Source organism: Monodelphis domestica, chromosome 4 (assembly GCF_027887165.1).
Source record: "Monodelphis domestica isolate mMonDom1 chromosome 4, mMonDom1.pri, whole genome shotgun sequence".
Classification (NCBI taxonomy): domain Eukaryota; kingdom Metazoa; phylum Chordata; class Mammalia; order Didelphimorphia; family Didelphidae; genus Monodelphis; species Monodelphis domestica.
In genome coordinates, this window is record NC_077230.1 from 382471539 (window position 1) to 382487825 (window position 16287).

At 39.5% G+C, this 16287-nt stretch overlaps 1 protein-coding gene across 33 annotated transcripts in view; it reads right to left on the minus strand.

Annotated features, from left to right (window-relative positions):
* Positions 1-528: 528 nt before the first annotated feature.
* Positions 529-16287, minus strand: part of SRRM1 (serine and arginine repetitive matrix 1) — a 38293-nt gene continuing 22534 nt past the window's right edge. For 7 of the 33 annotated variants that reach the window (XM_007491315.3, XM_007491316.3, XM_001362754.5 and 4 more), the window contains 8 exons: positions 15873-15959; positions 14213-14357; positions 13817-13858; positions 9492-9611; positions 8387-8851; positions 6836-7031; positions 2838-3026; positions 529-1593 (listed from right to left, as the gene is read on the minus strand). In XM_007491315.3, the coding sequence (XP_007491377.1) occupies positions 1489-1593; positions 2838-3026; positions 6836-7031; positions 8387-8851; positions 9492-9611; positions 13817-13858; positions 14213-14357; positions 15873-15959 (1349 nt within the window). In that variant the 3' untranslated portion in view covers positions 529-1488. The remainder of the gene's footprint in view (positions 1594-2837; positions 3027-6835; positions 7032-8386; positions 8852-9491; positions 9612-13816; positions 13859-14212; positions 14358-15872; positions 15960-16287) is intronic. The other 26 variants (XM_056795531.1, XM_007491313.3, XM_056795536.1 and 23 more) reach the window with 14 other exon arrangements.

Below are 16287 nucleotides of genomic sequence, written 5' to 3' on the forward strand. Positions count from 1 at the left end.
TAAAAGGGGTGAATGAGGAGGTGCTCGAGTGCTCTGTCTCTGGTATCCTGTGAAAGAACTTGCTGAAGGGGGTGGCTGCTGGCAGCACCCACGTAGGAGCTAGATTAGGCTATTTTCCCCATCTTTCTACCTAGTAATTGTAATAAACTTTATTAATTTAAGGCCAGTCTCATAATTTTCACTCCCTTGAAGAGAAAAACTTCTATGTAACTTGCTAGTATCAGTCCAGCAATTTAAGAACTAATTCTGGGTAGCTAGTTACTAGGGAAAACCCACACGGAAGTTCTTAACTAAACTCGGCCAAGCAACCGCTGACCATTAAGCTCTGTACTGACCAAGAAAACAGATGTAACTGGCATTGTTGTTCGTCGCCTATTCTGAAGACAGCCCCAAGGACATATCTGCCAGAGGTCCTCAAGTGTTTCTGTAAATGGACCACATTACCCTTAATGGGGTAGTGGGAATCACTTGGCCTTTAAAGGCCCTTCCTAACCACGTACAATTCAATAAAAAGACAACGGGCAAGCATGCTTTTAAATTTAGAAATTTATTCTGTTTAATCCACAAGCTTTATATAGCTTTATTTAAAAAACAAAAAACAAAAACAAAAAAAAAACAAAAACAAAAAAGACCAAAAAAACCCAAAAATAAAATAAAACGATGAAAACATGACAATATCCAAAATCGAGACCCTTCCATGTTTCAAAAGCAAGAGCTCTGAAAGTTCAGTCTATCAACTGGAAGAACCCTAACAAGACAAGAATTATGAATGGGGCAATGATGTCATTTCACAAATAGAATTTTATGTAACTGAAGGAACCTTTGAGGGGGCATAACTGTCCTTACAAGCAAATGGAAGGTGGGGGTGAGGGGGTGGGGAACAAGACAGGAAAAAAATGAAATTCCAGTGTTCCAAATCAACTAGTTCCATCAGTATAAGCCCACAGTGTGTGTCCTGGCGAACAGCGGCGTTCGTTTTCTGGACCGTGCTAAGAGCTCTCATCTTGATTCACTTCAGCAGAGGCGACAGCAACAGGAAAGAGGGTGGCGGTAAAAATGCTCGCGTCGACTTCTGGTGAACAGTGGTCTCTCTTCTGGGCAGCTTCAAGGTCAAAGCCACATAACTTAAATGGGGGTCAAGAATTGAACAAGAACTTAAAAGATAATCTCTGTGTATGGTCAGGGCTGGGAGAGGATTTAAAGGAACCAGACGGTTGTGAGCCGTACTTAAACCCCTTTAAAAAAATTGTTTTCCCCTTAAAAATTTCTCATTCTAAATGAAGTTATGTTGGCTGTCAATGAATGTCACTAGTACACTGTGGACACCTTTTGTAATGTAAATCCATGCCCTTTTTTTACATGGTGAACCTCAACCTAGCAATTATGACAACAAATGTTATAGCCTAAAGCTCAAACACATTTTAGCAATTGTGAAATGGAATCTGAGTACAAACCCAATCAAATGTACATTATAACAAACGGTCCCATCTAGGACTGTGGGGACACCTGCGCCTTTCTCATCGACCTCAGCGCCTTTTCCCGAAGGTGTTTTTCTAGGTCATCCAGGTTGTCTTCAGCTTCACTCTCAGTCTCCTGCAGAGAGAAGGTCCATATTTCATTTTTAAAGATGCTGACAAGTGAAGGGTACCAAGAGGAAATGTTACAGCTCTAGAGGTTTCCTCTAGTGACCCCCCCCCCAAGTCTGAAGCCCCCATATCAGGTGAAGAGGCCCCATCTCTGATCAGAAGCAAGGTTGCCTTTCAGAAAGCAAATACTGAATCCAGCGTCATTTCAACCGAAGCTAAGTGGAATATAGTTCAATGAAGTAAACGGACTATAAAAATCACATATATATTATATATAAATATAAATTATCTCAAAGCACAGCATGCATGCATTTTCTCCCCCTCTTAAAATAATCCACTTCTGTACTTGTCTCAACCACAGAGAAGATAGCAGAGTGCAATGTACTTCAACACATCTCAGATACAGATCCTATTAATGGGAAGTCCCAAGTGGATCCAAATCACATGGGGAGAAATGTAAACACTGCAACAACTACAGGAATGTATGTGTTCTCTTGGTGACTTGCCGAGTAAAGGCACAAAACAAACTTTTCTGTGGCTCAGCTTTCCTAACAACAGAGAAAGAAGGATGTTTTTATTAATCAAGACAACAACTGAAGTGTGTGTAACAAGCTGCAGAAAAATCGGGTCCACTCACTACTCCAAATTGACATTGTCTATAATGCCCACTGTCCTTTGGAAACAGATTATACTTTCAACCCCTAAGCTCCTTAACATATTACTACCAGATTAAGCCCTAAAGAGAGTGATGGACACTGGTGAAAGACATTTTTCCCTCACTACCATCTGCTGAACTGTTGCCAGTCTGTTGCTTTATTCGTCATTTATTAGAGCCGAGGCTGGAATCTCAAGGCTAAGTTTTGCCCTTTTGTTCAGTAGCTTTGCCCAGCTCCAGTGTAACCCAAGGTAGCAGCAGATAAGGGCTCTGGTCTGGGAGTTTGGAAAGCTAGCAATCCCATCTTCTATGATCTAGGGACCTGACTGCTCTAGGCTTCAGATTCTCATCTACAAAATGAGGGAGCTAGGCCAGGGGGGAAACCCTAAAGCCCCTTCTTGCTTTGATGAGCTTTGGGTCAGAACCTGTGCAACCTTAAAAGGGAATGAGACCAACAGTGTGAATGGGAAACCAGAAGATCCCAAACCTATCTGGAGAACAGTCTTGCCCTCTGTGAAATGAGTGGAAAAGTAATTTTCCAAGGGAAAGTCTCCTTGCCCTCTGACTTCATCACACAGAGGACTTGGAACTGTTACCTTTTTGGGCTCTGTCTCTGCTTCAGGCTCTTCCTGGGCTGATGTGGTGGCAGATGCCATGGCAGCAGCCGCAGCAGCCGCTGCCTTCTCCTTCTTATGTTTTTTGTGTTTTTTGTGCTTCTTGTCCTTTTTGTGTTTCTTGTCCTTCTTTTTCTTCTTCTTCTTCCCTCCTCCCTCCTGGTCTGAATTCTGTAAAATCATGGGAAAAAAAAAAACAAACAATTGCACAGAGCTTCAGTGGCCCCCACCATTAGGACAGATTCCCAAAATATATCTTTGTGGAGGTCTCAGAAATCACAGCCTGAACACGGGCAAACTCTGACAGAAAGATATAGGGAGAGCACTAACTACAGCAACAGGTTTTAGTGAGACAGTGACAGGGAAGGCAGGCTCAGGGAGAATTCTGAAATAACAAAGTATCTGACTTGTGAATAAATTCATGAAAATTAGGATTCAGAGACACATTTCATCTTGTCCAATGCCATCATTTTGCAGAGAAGGAAACGAAGGTCCAGAAATGAAGGAACTTGCCTGCAGTTAGAGGCAGGATTTTTGTTCCATGGCATTTTATTACATGTTAATATTTTTTTCACTCTGCTTACAGGATTTGCCTCAGAGCTTGGACAGAGAGGACGCCTGCAGACAGCTTTCCTTCAGATGGGTCACGTGAGTTAAGGACTGATTCTTTCCACCTGGGCCTTTGGGCCTAAAACTCCCTCTGCCTTGGTCAGAGGTTGAGTAGCCCCTTTCCCTTTTTCTCTTCTCTCCTTCTCTCCCTCTCCTTCCCTACTCCCAGTGTGATTAAACCTCCATAAACTCCATTCTGACTTGAGTGTTTCATTTTTAGGAATTTCATAAGTAAATTCCTTGGCGGCCATTGTTTAATATTACATAAAATCCTGTAGCCACACTTTAACCATTACAATATTATAATATCTCCCTAAAGCCCACAATTTCCACCATTACACTACCTACATTCATATTCACAGTCTCCTACCTTTCACTTCCTAACTGACCAATCATCTTCTGGATTCCTTATAGTGTGTCCAAGTCTTTCATGGGGCTTCTTGCTTTATTAGTTCCTTTCTGCCATCCACAGCAATTCCCACAAAGTTCTGTCCTTGACTCTTTATAGCAATGCTGATAATTTCTTCCATTCCCATTGCACGCCAGTGCCCATCCCCATCCCATAGCCACTCCCAAATAAGTATTTCTAGCCTTGATTTCCAAGTCTCATTTCCAACTATCAGATCCGTCTCCACCAGACTGTCTTTGAAGGCACTTCAAAAACCAATTCAGATCTAAAATTCAGTTCATTTTTTGCCCTCTACCAAATGAAACCATTTTCCCTTCTTGAATCCTCATTTCTACTTAAACTATAACCATTCTTTGAAAGCCATAGAATTATTTTCCACTTATGATGCTGTATGTGGTTCTATGAAAATGTGCACAAAAATTCTCCAAACCAAAACACCAAATCATAAGGAATCCACCATTTTTCTAGTATATGTCCTTGAAACCACATTTTTGGTTAGCTCCTCTAAAATCTTGTGTTCTGTAAAACAAAACTTCACAACATGACAGTAAAGAATAAAAACTAATTTGGAATTTTATTATTTTAAAATCTATCCATGTGCAAAACTTAGGCCTGCAGGGGGGCAAAACTTCTAGCATGTCAGAAACCCTTCTTTGTGAAATCTAAGAGCAAAAATGTCAATTATTTAAAGCTCAGCTTTGAAAAACAAAGATGACACTTCCCACTCATATAATCTTTTGTGACATTCTCTTTTTTTGGTCTAGACCTGGATATCCTATAGAGATGATAGCCTGGCAACTTCCTGGTCCCAATGCAGATTAGTAACCTAATGTAACATCATGTTTCACAGCCCTTCTAAGGAGATGAAGGGATGAGAGCTATGACCACTTGCCTGGTCATAGCTCTGGCTTATGGCAGAGGCTAGATCTAAACTGCAGGCCTCCCTCCTCTTCAATTTTATATTTTATGTCTACACATTCTGTTCTCTTCCCTCCCCACCCGTTTCCATCTCTTCCTGCCCCTTGCCCCTCTCTATTTCCCAAATGACAGAGCCTCAAGTCTCCCTGATGTGTATTTGCCACCTCCATTCACTAATTTGTTGCCAAATCATGTTGACTCCAGATTTCTTGAGCAGCTCAAAAGAAAAATGAGCCAAGACAATTTCCCAAGGAATAGGCTGGTTCATTACCATACAGAAGTGCATGAGTGACCTTGTTTACCAACAGCTGTCTTACTCTCTGAGTTTTCCACTAGCTAAAGACAGACTTGGGCTTATACTTTATTGCCAAAGGGAAACTCCTTCTCCTTCTGCTGCTGTTGTTGCTGCAAGAGGGCCTTTTCTGGGAGAATTGTCCAGGACTCTGAGAGGTTCAGATTAAGTAAACTGCTGAAATCCAGGTCCTTACTAGGCACCAAGGCCATACATGGAAACAAAACACCTAAACTCGCATTACGTTTTTAAAACATCCTAATACTAAAAAGAATAATAGTCCTTTTTGGTGACATTCCCATAATTGGTTGTGTTACTATTGCCTTTAGGATCCAGAGGAAGCAACTACATTTGCTCTTTATACCTCTTAATCCCCATTGCAGGAGTGCATTCCTTCCTTACCTCCTTCTACCTCTAAGAAGCCTCAAAATCAAAGCTAGAAATACTTATTTGAGAGTGGCTATGGGATAGGGATGGGCGCTGGCGTGCAATGGGAATGGAAGAAATTATCAGCATCGCTATAGAGTCATGGACAGAATTTGGTGGGAATTGTACTGATTCTAAAACAAAGGGTCAGGATTTGTTACAAATGAAAAAGATTACTTGTGAAATGATCTATCCTTCAAGAAATTAAAAAGGGTGTTGCACTGTCCACTATGTCTTTTTTTTTTAAACCTTTTCCTTCCATCTTAGAATCAATACTATGTATTAATTCAAAGGCAGAAGAGCAGTAAGGGCTGGGCAATGGGGGGTTAAGTGACTTGCCCAGGGTCACATAGCTAAAATGTGTCTAAAGCCAGATTTGAACCTAGGACCTCCTGAATCTAGGCCTAGTCCTCAATCCACTGCGCCACCCCGTTGTCTTCTATCCACTATGTCTTACTGATCACCCTTTCTTCTCCAACCTCCTAAGGAAAGGGACAAATTTATTCCTCTAATGCCTAGCTCAGTGCTGGGCACATGATAGGCAATTAATAAACAGCTGTTAATTTGATTCTCTTCTCAAGATCAGGTCCTTGTTTCTTGTATACTCTAATAATATAATTAGTCTTTTTGCAACACCCCTTTTAATTTCTTGAAGGATAGATCATTTTACAAGTAATCTTTTTCATTTGTAACAAACCCTGACCCTTTGTTTTAGAATCAATACTTTTTGGTTCCAAGGCAGAAGAGAAGTAACAGGGCTAAGTGATGTGCCCAGGGCCACACATCTAGGAAGTGTCGGAGGCCAAATGTGAAACTCAAAACCTCAACTCCAGGCCTGGCCCTCTAAGTCCACTGAGCCATTTTTCTTCCCCCATTTCCTAAATAATGTAATGTACTACATTCTGATCACATTACTTCCAATATTAAAAAACATATGGATTGTTATCTATTGCCTGCTTAATCAAGTACACATTACTGACAGTGGCAGCATTTAAGAGCTCCTACAATCTGACTGATTTCCATATCCTAAACCAAACTGAAAATGCTAACCCCCCCCCCAAATTTTTATTCTCTCCTGGGAACCCATTATAGCTCTGTGTGCATTTCTATGTCTTTGTCTCTGTATCCCTAATGCTAAGCATGATACCTTGCACAAAGGAGCCCATAATAATTGTTCAATGACATGAAATCGAAATTATTTTAAAGTCTTATCAGGCTGATAACAGAGGGAAACCTTATTGACTTTTCTGTCATCTCCCTGCATTAAGCACTATGCGTAACAATTACCCAACCAATAATTACTGCTGAATGAATAAAGTTTCATACCCTAGCAGGTGATGGGCTTGGCGTGGGGCTTTTAGCCTTTTTGACAGGTGCTGCTGGAGACCAGTTTGTGGATGGGGACTGAGACTGGGTAGGGGATGGAGGTGCTTGGTGTTTCTTAGCTGCTGGCTCAGGAGATCTGGAGGCAGATCGGGAAGATGAGACCCGTCTCACAGACTGGGGACTTGGTGAGGCAGCCCTGAAAACAGAAAACAAATTAATCCTTCAAATTCTCTATTGGTCAAATCACAGTAAGTACCCTAGTCAAATTCCCTGCCTGATTTGTTTCCTCATTGCATGGGAAAGCAAAGGTGAAAAGAATATCATGAATGTTCTTTACCTATACAACTTAGCAGGATCTTAAACCATTCCTTCACATTATATACACCAAGTCACTTCTACCATGCTACAAACTCCCATAAGACACAGGAAGGCGATAACAGGATCACCTCTCTGAGAGGCAATAATGCCAATGATTTGGAGTTCAAAATATGAGTTGACACCCCTAGGTGGAAAGGTGCTATAGTAAACAGCATGGCATCTTATTCAAACCTAGCATCTGGTCAAATAAACCACCCAAATCATTCCAATGATGGAAAAAAGCAAATTCAAAGAATTTTATTATGCCTCAACTGATTCCCTCCCCACACCCCAGTTCCTTTTCAGTTAAAGGGAACAACATAGTTCAGATTTCAAAAGGATTCACTTATCATCTTACTAAGGAAAACAGTGAAAACTTCACCAAGCTTGCTTCAAAAAGTTTGTATTTCTATTGTTTTATGACATGCTTAGAAAGTTCATTAACACTTCAATAAAGCTCTGATTTCATCAGTACTGGAGGAGAGATGAGGAAATAATTCCTTCTTGCTCCTTCCAATGAGGTAAACTATTTCCTAAGTTACTACATTAAAAAATATATAAATGGCGGTTAAGGTTCAAGAACTAACTGAATCCTTCTGTATTCCACTAGATTAGGTCCTTTCATCACAAATTCAGATGAGGCTTCTCCAACATGGCGGTAACATGTGGCTCTACTAACATCGAGCCCTTGAAGACCAAGGCCTTCCCTCTAAGCTTCAATCAGGCACCCAAGAAGGAACTTAAAATGCCAAATTTATTTATGACAAACTCGAAGGATCCTATGCTTTAGAGCTAGAAGGGATTCTCAAGAGATCAAATCCAAAATGCCTAGGCTTGCCTAAAGTTCCAAGGAGAGAGATAAGAGATCTGGGATTCAAATCAAGCCCCTTGGATTCTTCTGTCAGCATTCTTTTCACTCTGCCACATCAAGGTCCCTTTAGTCTAATACAACATTCTAGGCTTCTACATGGAGCTAGAGGGGAGAACTAGGACCACCTTGTACGACTACCAGAAAGGCACAGCTTTAAATAGTTAACTTTCTCCCCCCAAAAAATAAATAATTAAATAAATGAAAACAGAAAGGGGAGAGTTACGGTCAAACAAAGACTAGATAAAGAGATATCTAAAGAAAAAAATTGTATTCAGGATGGGGCTAAACATACCCAAAAATTTAACAATTCTAAAGATACCTACTTTTTTGCTTTTCGGGGTTCCGGGGTTCTGGAGACTCTCCTGATAGGCCTAGTGCTTGGTGATGGGGACTGCCTTCTTTGGGGTGAAGATGAAGCTCCTCTTCGGAGTGGGGGAGGACTTGCAGAGGTATGAGGAACTCGAGGCCGTGGTGAAGGTGAATGCCTTTTGTTTGGTAGAGGAGACCGGGTTTCTCGGGTGGATCGGCTAGGGGGGGACCCTTTCCTATGCTTAGATGATAAGGAAGGGGAACGTCTCTTTGTAACAGGGGAACTTCTTGGCTTCGGAGGTGGCGAATGGGAGACCCGTCGCTTTGGGGGAGGTGAAGGCGATGCTCTTCGCTTGGGAGGTGGTGGTGGGGAAGCTGTTCTTCTCTTAGGAGGTGGGGAAGGAGAGTATCTTCGCTGAATTGGAGGAGAGTATCTTCTTGGAGAAGGTGAGCGTCGACGTGGGGGAGGAGAAGGAGTCCTAAAACAAACATAGGAACACCAAGATAAACAGAAAAACAGCAGGGGAATAAGTTATGATGGAAAGACATATGTGTGCTGTACCTATTGCTGGAGAGATTCTCTCAAGGAGTCTTGTTTACATTTCAAGAATTTCATATCAGTCAAAAGGTCAAAATCTGAGGATTCATTTTCTAGTAAATTCTGACAGCCAGAATTATGGGCTCCAGTCTACTAAAGCAATAGATTTAAAATTTTCAAAAAAAAAAACAAAAAACAAAAAACACTAAGATAGGGTAGGACTATAGAGGTAGAAGTTTATCCTTTGAGATTAACTTGCCCAATACCCTCACATTATTACAACTTTTTAATTGAATTCTGGACAAACACTCTTTTAAGCTTCTTCTTTCTCTTTTTATATCCCTGGATGCAAAGGCTAATCCAATCCAGAAACCAATAAAGTACAATATAAGGATTTTAGACTGAATATAAAATTCAGGATCATGCCCATATGCCTCCAGCCTATAAGTCTCACAGACTATAGTCTGCTATATACTAGACCATTCGTGTTACATGTCAACAGCAAATCTGTGCTTCCTGCTCCAACCCATCCGTCTCCCACCCCCAAACAGAAGCCACAAATCCCCCAAAATCTAAGGTACCTGCGCCGTGGTGGTGGTGGTGGTGGTGTGGGAGACCTCCGCCGCCGGGGTGGAGGAGCAGGAGAAGGGGAGCGCCGTCTTCTGGCTGGTGGTGGTGATGGACTTCTCCTCCGCCTACTACTAAACCAAAGGAAAGGGAAATATGAATTGTGGTTTCTGTAGCTGTCAGGGCCTAAAATAAAAGCCAATTATCAGGCAATACAGATATCATGGAAAGCCTCATGTTACACTGAAGTGCAAAGAATGGAGCTGAGAGCTGGGTTCTCTGTTCAACTTAGCCACTAATAAGTTGTCCAACTTTACTGGTTTGGGCTTCTTTTTCTTTATCTGGTGAGGGAAGGGAATCAGCTAAATGAGTTAAGAGGGTTCATCTGAGTTTCAATGAGAATATACATGAAGGAGACACCAGTGGCTTAAAAACCATTGGTTGAACATCACTATTCTCATTTGAACCTGTCAAGGCCATGTCTCAAGATCTGTGTGTGTATGTGTACAAACAGAACCAACCTCGCTGAATATATCCCTTAGAAGGAAAACATAAAGCACCCTGAGCATTATGATTAATTTCACTGTTAAAGAACAGATAATTACACTTCAAATACTGCTCAGGAAGGTGCAGCAGACTAGATTAACTTGACAAGCATTATTATGTATGACCAGTGTTAAACTTTACCAACTCTTTTGGCCATCTGCCAAGGAAGGTTATTGCAAAGAGGCAGTCAAATGAATGTCAGCACTGTCTTCCTCTTCTCAGTCAGCACAAACACATTACTTTCCTCAGTCTGATAGATGTTTATTTGCAATTGAATCTACCACCTTTAACTAAATAAGCTTCCAAAATAGAAAGGAAACTAGAGTATCATCGTGACAACATAATAGCCACTGCAATTTAAAAATGAGATTATGCTTTAATCCAGCCAGGTGGAGTTTAAAATGCTTCAATTCAGGAAAAAAACTATTAAAACACATCTAGCAGGGGAAGTTAGGAAGCAGATTCAAGTCTAGAGTTGGGAAGATCTGGGATCAAATGTGGCCTCAGACACATCCTAGCTGTGTGACCCCAGGCAAATTATTTAACCCATATTGCCTAACCCTTGCCACTCTGTCATAGAATTGTAATTAAAAGATAGGAGTTTAAAAAAATATATTAGCAAAAATCCAAACAGTTATTTTTTTATCTGCAAAATGCACACTATCTGCCTCACAAGGTGGCAGAGAAACAAACCAAATATTATCTATTAAGTGTTCTCAAAACGTTCTGAGTTGAACGCAAGATTACACTGCTATATGAGGAACTCTAAGAAAACTGCCTAGAGAAATACTCTGGAATTTATAGTCTTAAAGAGAATTGTTTGAGACAGAGAAGTGATTTTGTAAGAAGGAGGGCTTGAACTCAAGTCTCTGGTTTTGAGAACAATTATACTCTAACTACAAAAGGAGTTAAACAGTGCTCTTCCCAGGTCACATTTACTAAGTACCATTATAGAAAAATTTGTTTAGACACTTCCATGCCTCAATTCTGAACAGAAAGGACTGGTATTTTAACAGGTAGAAGGGGGATATGAAAGGGAAAACAAAAAATTAAAACAAAACATTTGGGAAGCACTCCTAATCCAGCAGGGAGAGATATAGTGACTGGAGGTTCTGGTTATCAGATGGAGCAAACTAAGAATGATGAAAATTGTAAAACTTGGAATCACAAGAATCTTAGTATCAGGCAGGAGGACTTGGCTTATGTAGACATGTGATCAAAGAGTTATATCTGTTTAATTTGTTAAAGACACCCAAAAGTGCCCTGAGGGAAACAAGAATTTCCAAAATATGTGTCTAAATTTAAAAACAGAAACTGCTATCTTGGATATGGCTTTTCTTTTAATATAACTAATCCCCAGAATATACTCGTCAGAAATCATTTTTTGAAACATGCTGAAGTAGAATTAGAATTGAACATGGAAAACAATCTACACAGTCTCTGAACTCACAAGAAAATTAACAAAACAAACAAACAATACATGACCTGGTGGTCCATAAGAGTTGGGGAGAAATTTGGACAGGTCTATGCATGAAGAAAATGTCCTGGCAATCACTCAAAAGAGGGGTCAAGGCAGCCACTTCTGTGCCCAGCCCTATGGGATATGATTAAGAAAACTCAGGAAAATTTGTGTGAGTTAATAAAAGCCAAGAATAACAAATAGCCAAAAGATCCTAAGAACTCACACTGAACTAATGAGAAAAAAATTGATTTGGAAAAGGTAAGTTCTGTGTTCAAATCCTAGCTACTAATTTCTCATTACCATGTGACCCTGAAGAAGTCACTAAGGTGTTGGAAACTCGGTTTCAAAGACCTAGAAAACAAGGGGATACACTTTAAGATTTCGGACAATTCTAAAATTCTCATGTCCCTATGTAATCTCTGAAATTAATGCAGTTATTCTCTAGTTTCAAAAGGGAACCAGGTTATAGTTTTAATAATGTCCTCAGGGGGGTAGGACAATGATAGCTTGATCAAAGGTGTAATGAAGAAAAGGCTGGGAGAAACCATTTTGTTTTCCATCTTTTGTTTTAAGTACCCAACTGCTTCCATAGTGTTTTAAACCTCTTAACACCTATTCTCAAAATACCAGGTAGACATTCTGGCAAGTCAATTTTCAATTACTTTAGACTAGAATGACCTTTTATGGAGAGGAATGAATGGCAAAAAGATCTGGCTGCAGAAGTAGATCATACATATACAAACTTATTGCAAGTATCATTGTGGGCGAGGTTCCAGAGCCACAGAATTAGTTATATTATAGCTGAAAGGGATTCCCCAGAGAAAGGCCAACATTATGTATTAATTCTGGTGAAATAAGGTCACACACCTTCAGACCCAAATTATATCTTTTAAAGGTTCCAATTTTTCCAAAATGAAGTATTGACAGAGGCAATACATAGCTTACCAGCAGTGTAGTTATATCTTATCCATCATTGGTTAGACCTACAATGGCTCACAGTTCTGGATAAACCAGTTACAACTCCAAATAGCAACACTAAAACAGCCGGTTTACTCATTTCAGGAATGATCTGTACTTATATATTATAAAATAGTGCCTAGGATTCCAACCAGTTATCAGCCAGAGCACCTGAGACACCTAAAAATTTGTTTGATTAGAAATCCAGTTAAATTCTTCCTTTCTTTTCTTTTTTAAACCCTTAACTCCCCATCCTAGAAGCAATACTATGTATTGGTTCTAAGACAAAAGAATATAAGAGCTAGGCAATGGGGATTAAGTGATTTAGGATCACACAGGTAGGAAGTATCTGAGGCCAGATTTGAAGCCAGAACCTCCTATTTTCAGGCCTGGCTTTTTATTCACTGAGCCACCTAGATGCTCCCAGGCCTAGTTAAATTCTAATGGGTTTTCTGAGTTTTGATCCTCTTGATTCTTTCATTTCCTTTATTGTCACACAAAAATGCTACATCATCTTTTTTCAGGGTTAATTGTTTTTTTTTCCCTCTGCCTTGTAGAAATCCAAAAGTTTGCTGAGTTATGTGCCCAAGAAGGTTCTTAGATTTAGTAAGTGAATATTCTTATATTAAACATTATCACATTCAAGATATAAATTTATATATCTTAGGTTTTATTATAAATGTATAAAATGTTATATAATTATCATATAGTGTTATGTTGTTTTTGAGGGAAGAGAGGTCCTATGTTTGTGGGTGCATAGATGTAGTATATATAACAGAATGAAGAAACTAAGCTGCCATACAAGATAATCTAATATTACTATGTCACAAGTAACCATTAGTTTAACATTTTTCCTTCTGGAGCCACTACAGCTCCTTTTCCTAGAGATTAACTAATATATTGAAAAGAAAACTGCATTAGCAGTAGAAAAAAAAATTCTAGGTTTTGGTCCCAAATTGGCCACTAACTTGCAGTGTGTACCTTGGGCCAGTAATTGGGCCTCAGTTTCATTACTGATATATAGTGGGCATTCTACTAGATGATTGCAATCAGTCCTGTCTAGCTCTAATATTCAGAGTCCTCTAGAAAAAAGACCTTTTACAAAGCAGTTGTAAATATATATTTGAAAATAGATTGTAAACATTATCCAAAATGAAGGTAACAAGAAACCAAAAACATGGTTTGAATACAGCTTTAAGTCAGCACCTGGTGTGAGTTTTCTTGACCCTTTAAATGGGCTTCTGAGATCAAGAAGCACTTCCATATTGTCACCCACCCTGATTCAGACTGCAGAAAAGTCACCTGGAAGGGAGGTAACTAAATCACTAAAGCTTTGACACTTAGCCCTAATTTACAAAGTAATTTCTAACCAACCTTTTAATCATTGGCGATTGCCATCTCTTTCCCATCTGCATCCTGAGAGCAGTGGAGAAAAACAAATGTCAAAAACTTAATTTACCACAGTTACTTTGAAGCAAATATGACACTGAGGGAAACAAAACTGAAAATCACTACATAGAATTGCTTGGGCTATACTTCAATTTCCTTATAGTCATGCACATATGACAAAACATGCATATACACCTCATATGAATTTCATGCCAATCAATAATCTTCAAATTAAAATCAAACCCTAAGATGAAATGAACCAAAGATTCCCTACAAGAAGCACTAACACTAAGCAACGCTATTGAGAAAGAAGGGCTCAGTCTAGAAAATAAATCCTTATTGTTTTGAGCAATGGCACCAATACTTAGTAAAGAAAGTTACCGAGGAGAGGACTCTTTCTGACGTTTCCGTGGTGATGGGGATGCACTCCGGGAGGCTGAATGTCTTCGCCTTCTTCCCACTTCTCCATTTTTCACATTTGATCTCTTCGGTCGCTCGTCTTCTGAGGAGGAGGAGGAGCCAGAGTCTACAATCACACAATTGGCCATGGAAAATTTTGTTAACATTTTACGCTCCTGTGCAGTAGTGACCATAGCCAGGTTGGCATCTGACTTCTATCTAAACCCACCAGATGAATGCACCCATTTCAATACATTTCCCATCTTCTCGTCAATGCAAGGTGACAATGTGGACAAGTTGCTAGAATTAAACCTACTGACACAAGTAGGTGATTAAAACAAATGCTCAGACTTTGAAACCATATAATCACAGCACTCTCTATGAAGAAATAATCATAGATTTATCTGAGGTCATTGATAGTTCTAACTAACAACTAAATATTTCTCAAATTACTTTTGCTTCTGTAATGTAACATAATAATTGTGATGGTAAGGAGAAATGGAGAAAAATGGACATGAATAAACGAATTTGTGATCTATGATAATCTAAATCATGATGTCTTTAAACCTTGCCCCTTAAACTATGTCTGTTCTCAAACTACTACGGTACACTGCCACCTTGCCATACCAGAATACAAACTTGTGTCATTTCTTACAGTTTCTATGGCCCAAAACTGCACAGAAATTCAAGTTTCCTTAGTTTCCATTTTATGTTAAATTACTTAACTCAATGACCCTATATCAGAACAAATACAAAACAATTATAGGCCCCACCCCAAAATGACCAAAATTTGCATTAACTTTCAAATAAGTATTTGCTTTTTAAAAACTGTTTAAATAGCCTATAACCTTTTTATCTGTCATACATTTATTCTGTCTTTTGATATTATCATTTGAGCACAAATAGAGAATATCCTCAATCTGTGAAACTGAGGGTAAGAATGGTTTGAGTTTTTTGGATCTCCCCAGAACATAGCACAAGAATTATGCATATAACAGGTGTTAAAATATTTAATTTGAAAAATATCACCTCAAGTTTATAAAAAGTATCTTTCAAACACTGTGGACTTCCAACAGCTCTATTATTTAAGATATTACTATTTCAGAAATGAGTAATTTAAAGTCAACCATGAAGTAATAGCAAAATGGAATTTAGAAATCAGATTTCCCATTTTGGATCAACCTAAATGAACAAACACATTACCCAGCATATAAGCAGCCCAGTATTTCCATAGCTATGTCATTTCTTTTTTCTCTCTTTTTTAAACCCATACCTTCCATCTTAGAATCAGTACTGTGTATTGGTTCCAAGGTAGAAGAGTGGTAAGTGCTAGGCAATGAGGGTCAAATGACTTGCCCAGGGTCCCCCAGCTAGGAAGTGTCTGAAACCATATTTGATCCTAGGACCTCCCATCTCTAGGCTTGGCTCTCAATCCACTGAGTCACCCAGCTGCCCCTATATGTCATTTCTTAAAGGCCCAGTGGTAAAGGAATTGTTCTGGGACTGAAAACACAAAGATTAATGAGGGCTCAGACCCTGTAGGCTAAAAGAACTCATCCTCCAATAGGAGAAAACAATTTCTTAACATCTTCAGGAGCACTCCCTTTTATAACCCAGTTAAGAGAAATCCCAGTATTTATACCAGAAGAGGACTGCTGGTTTTGTCTCCGGTATTGTCGCCTCTGTTGCACGGAATCAGCTGCTGCCATTTTGCCACCTTTATCTTCTTCTGAAAGATACGTGTGTTTAGAAAGTATTTACCCGTAAGAGACACAGAAGAGAATCTACCCATTTGTATAAGGAAGTTGGATGGTTCTCTTGGGGGTGGAATGGGGGGGAAGGGGAGGACTCAGTCAGTAAAATTCACCAAAACCCCTATAGATGACCTTTAGGAGGATTTCAAATCCTCATTAAACACAGTTTAGTGACAAACATCTTTCATAGCTTTTCACATTTCTGGTGCCTTATATTTACAAAGTAGCATACATCCATTCTCTCACTGAATGATTATAATAATCCTGGGATGAAAGCAATGTAATTTCAATCCCCATTTAACA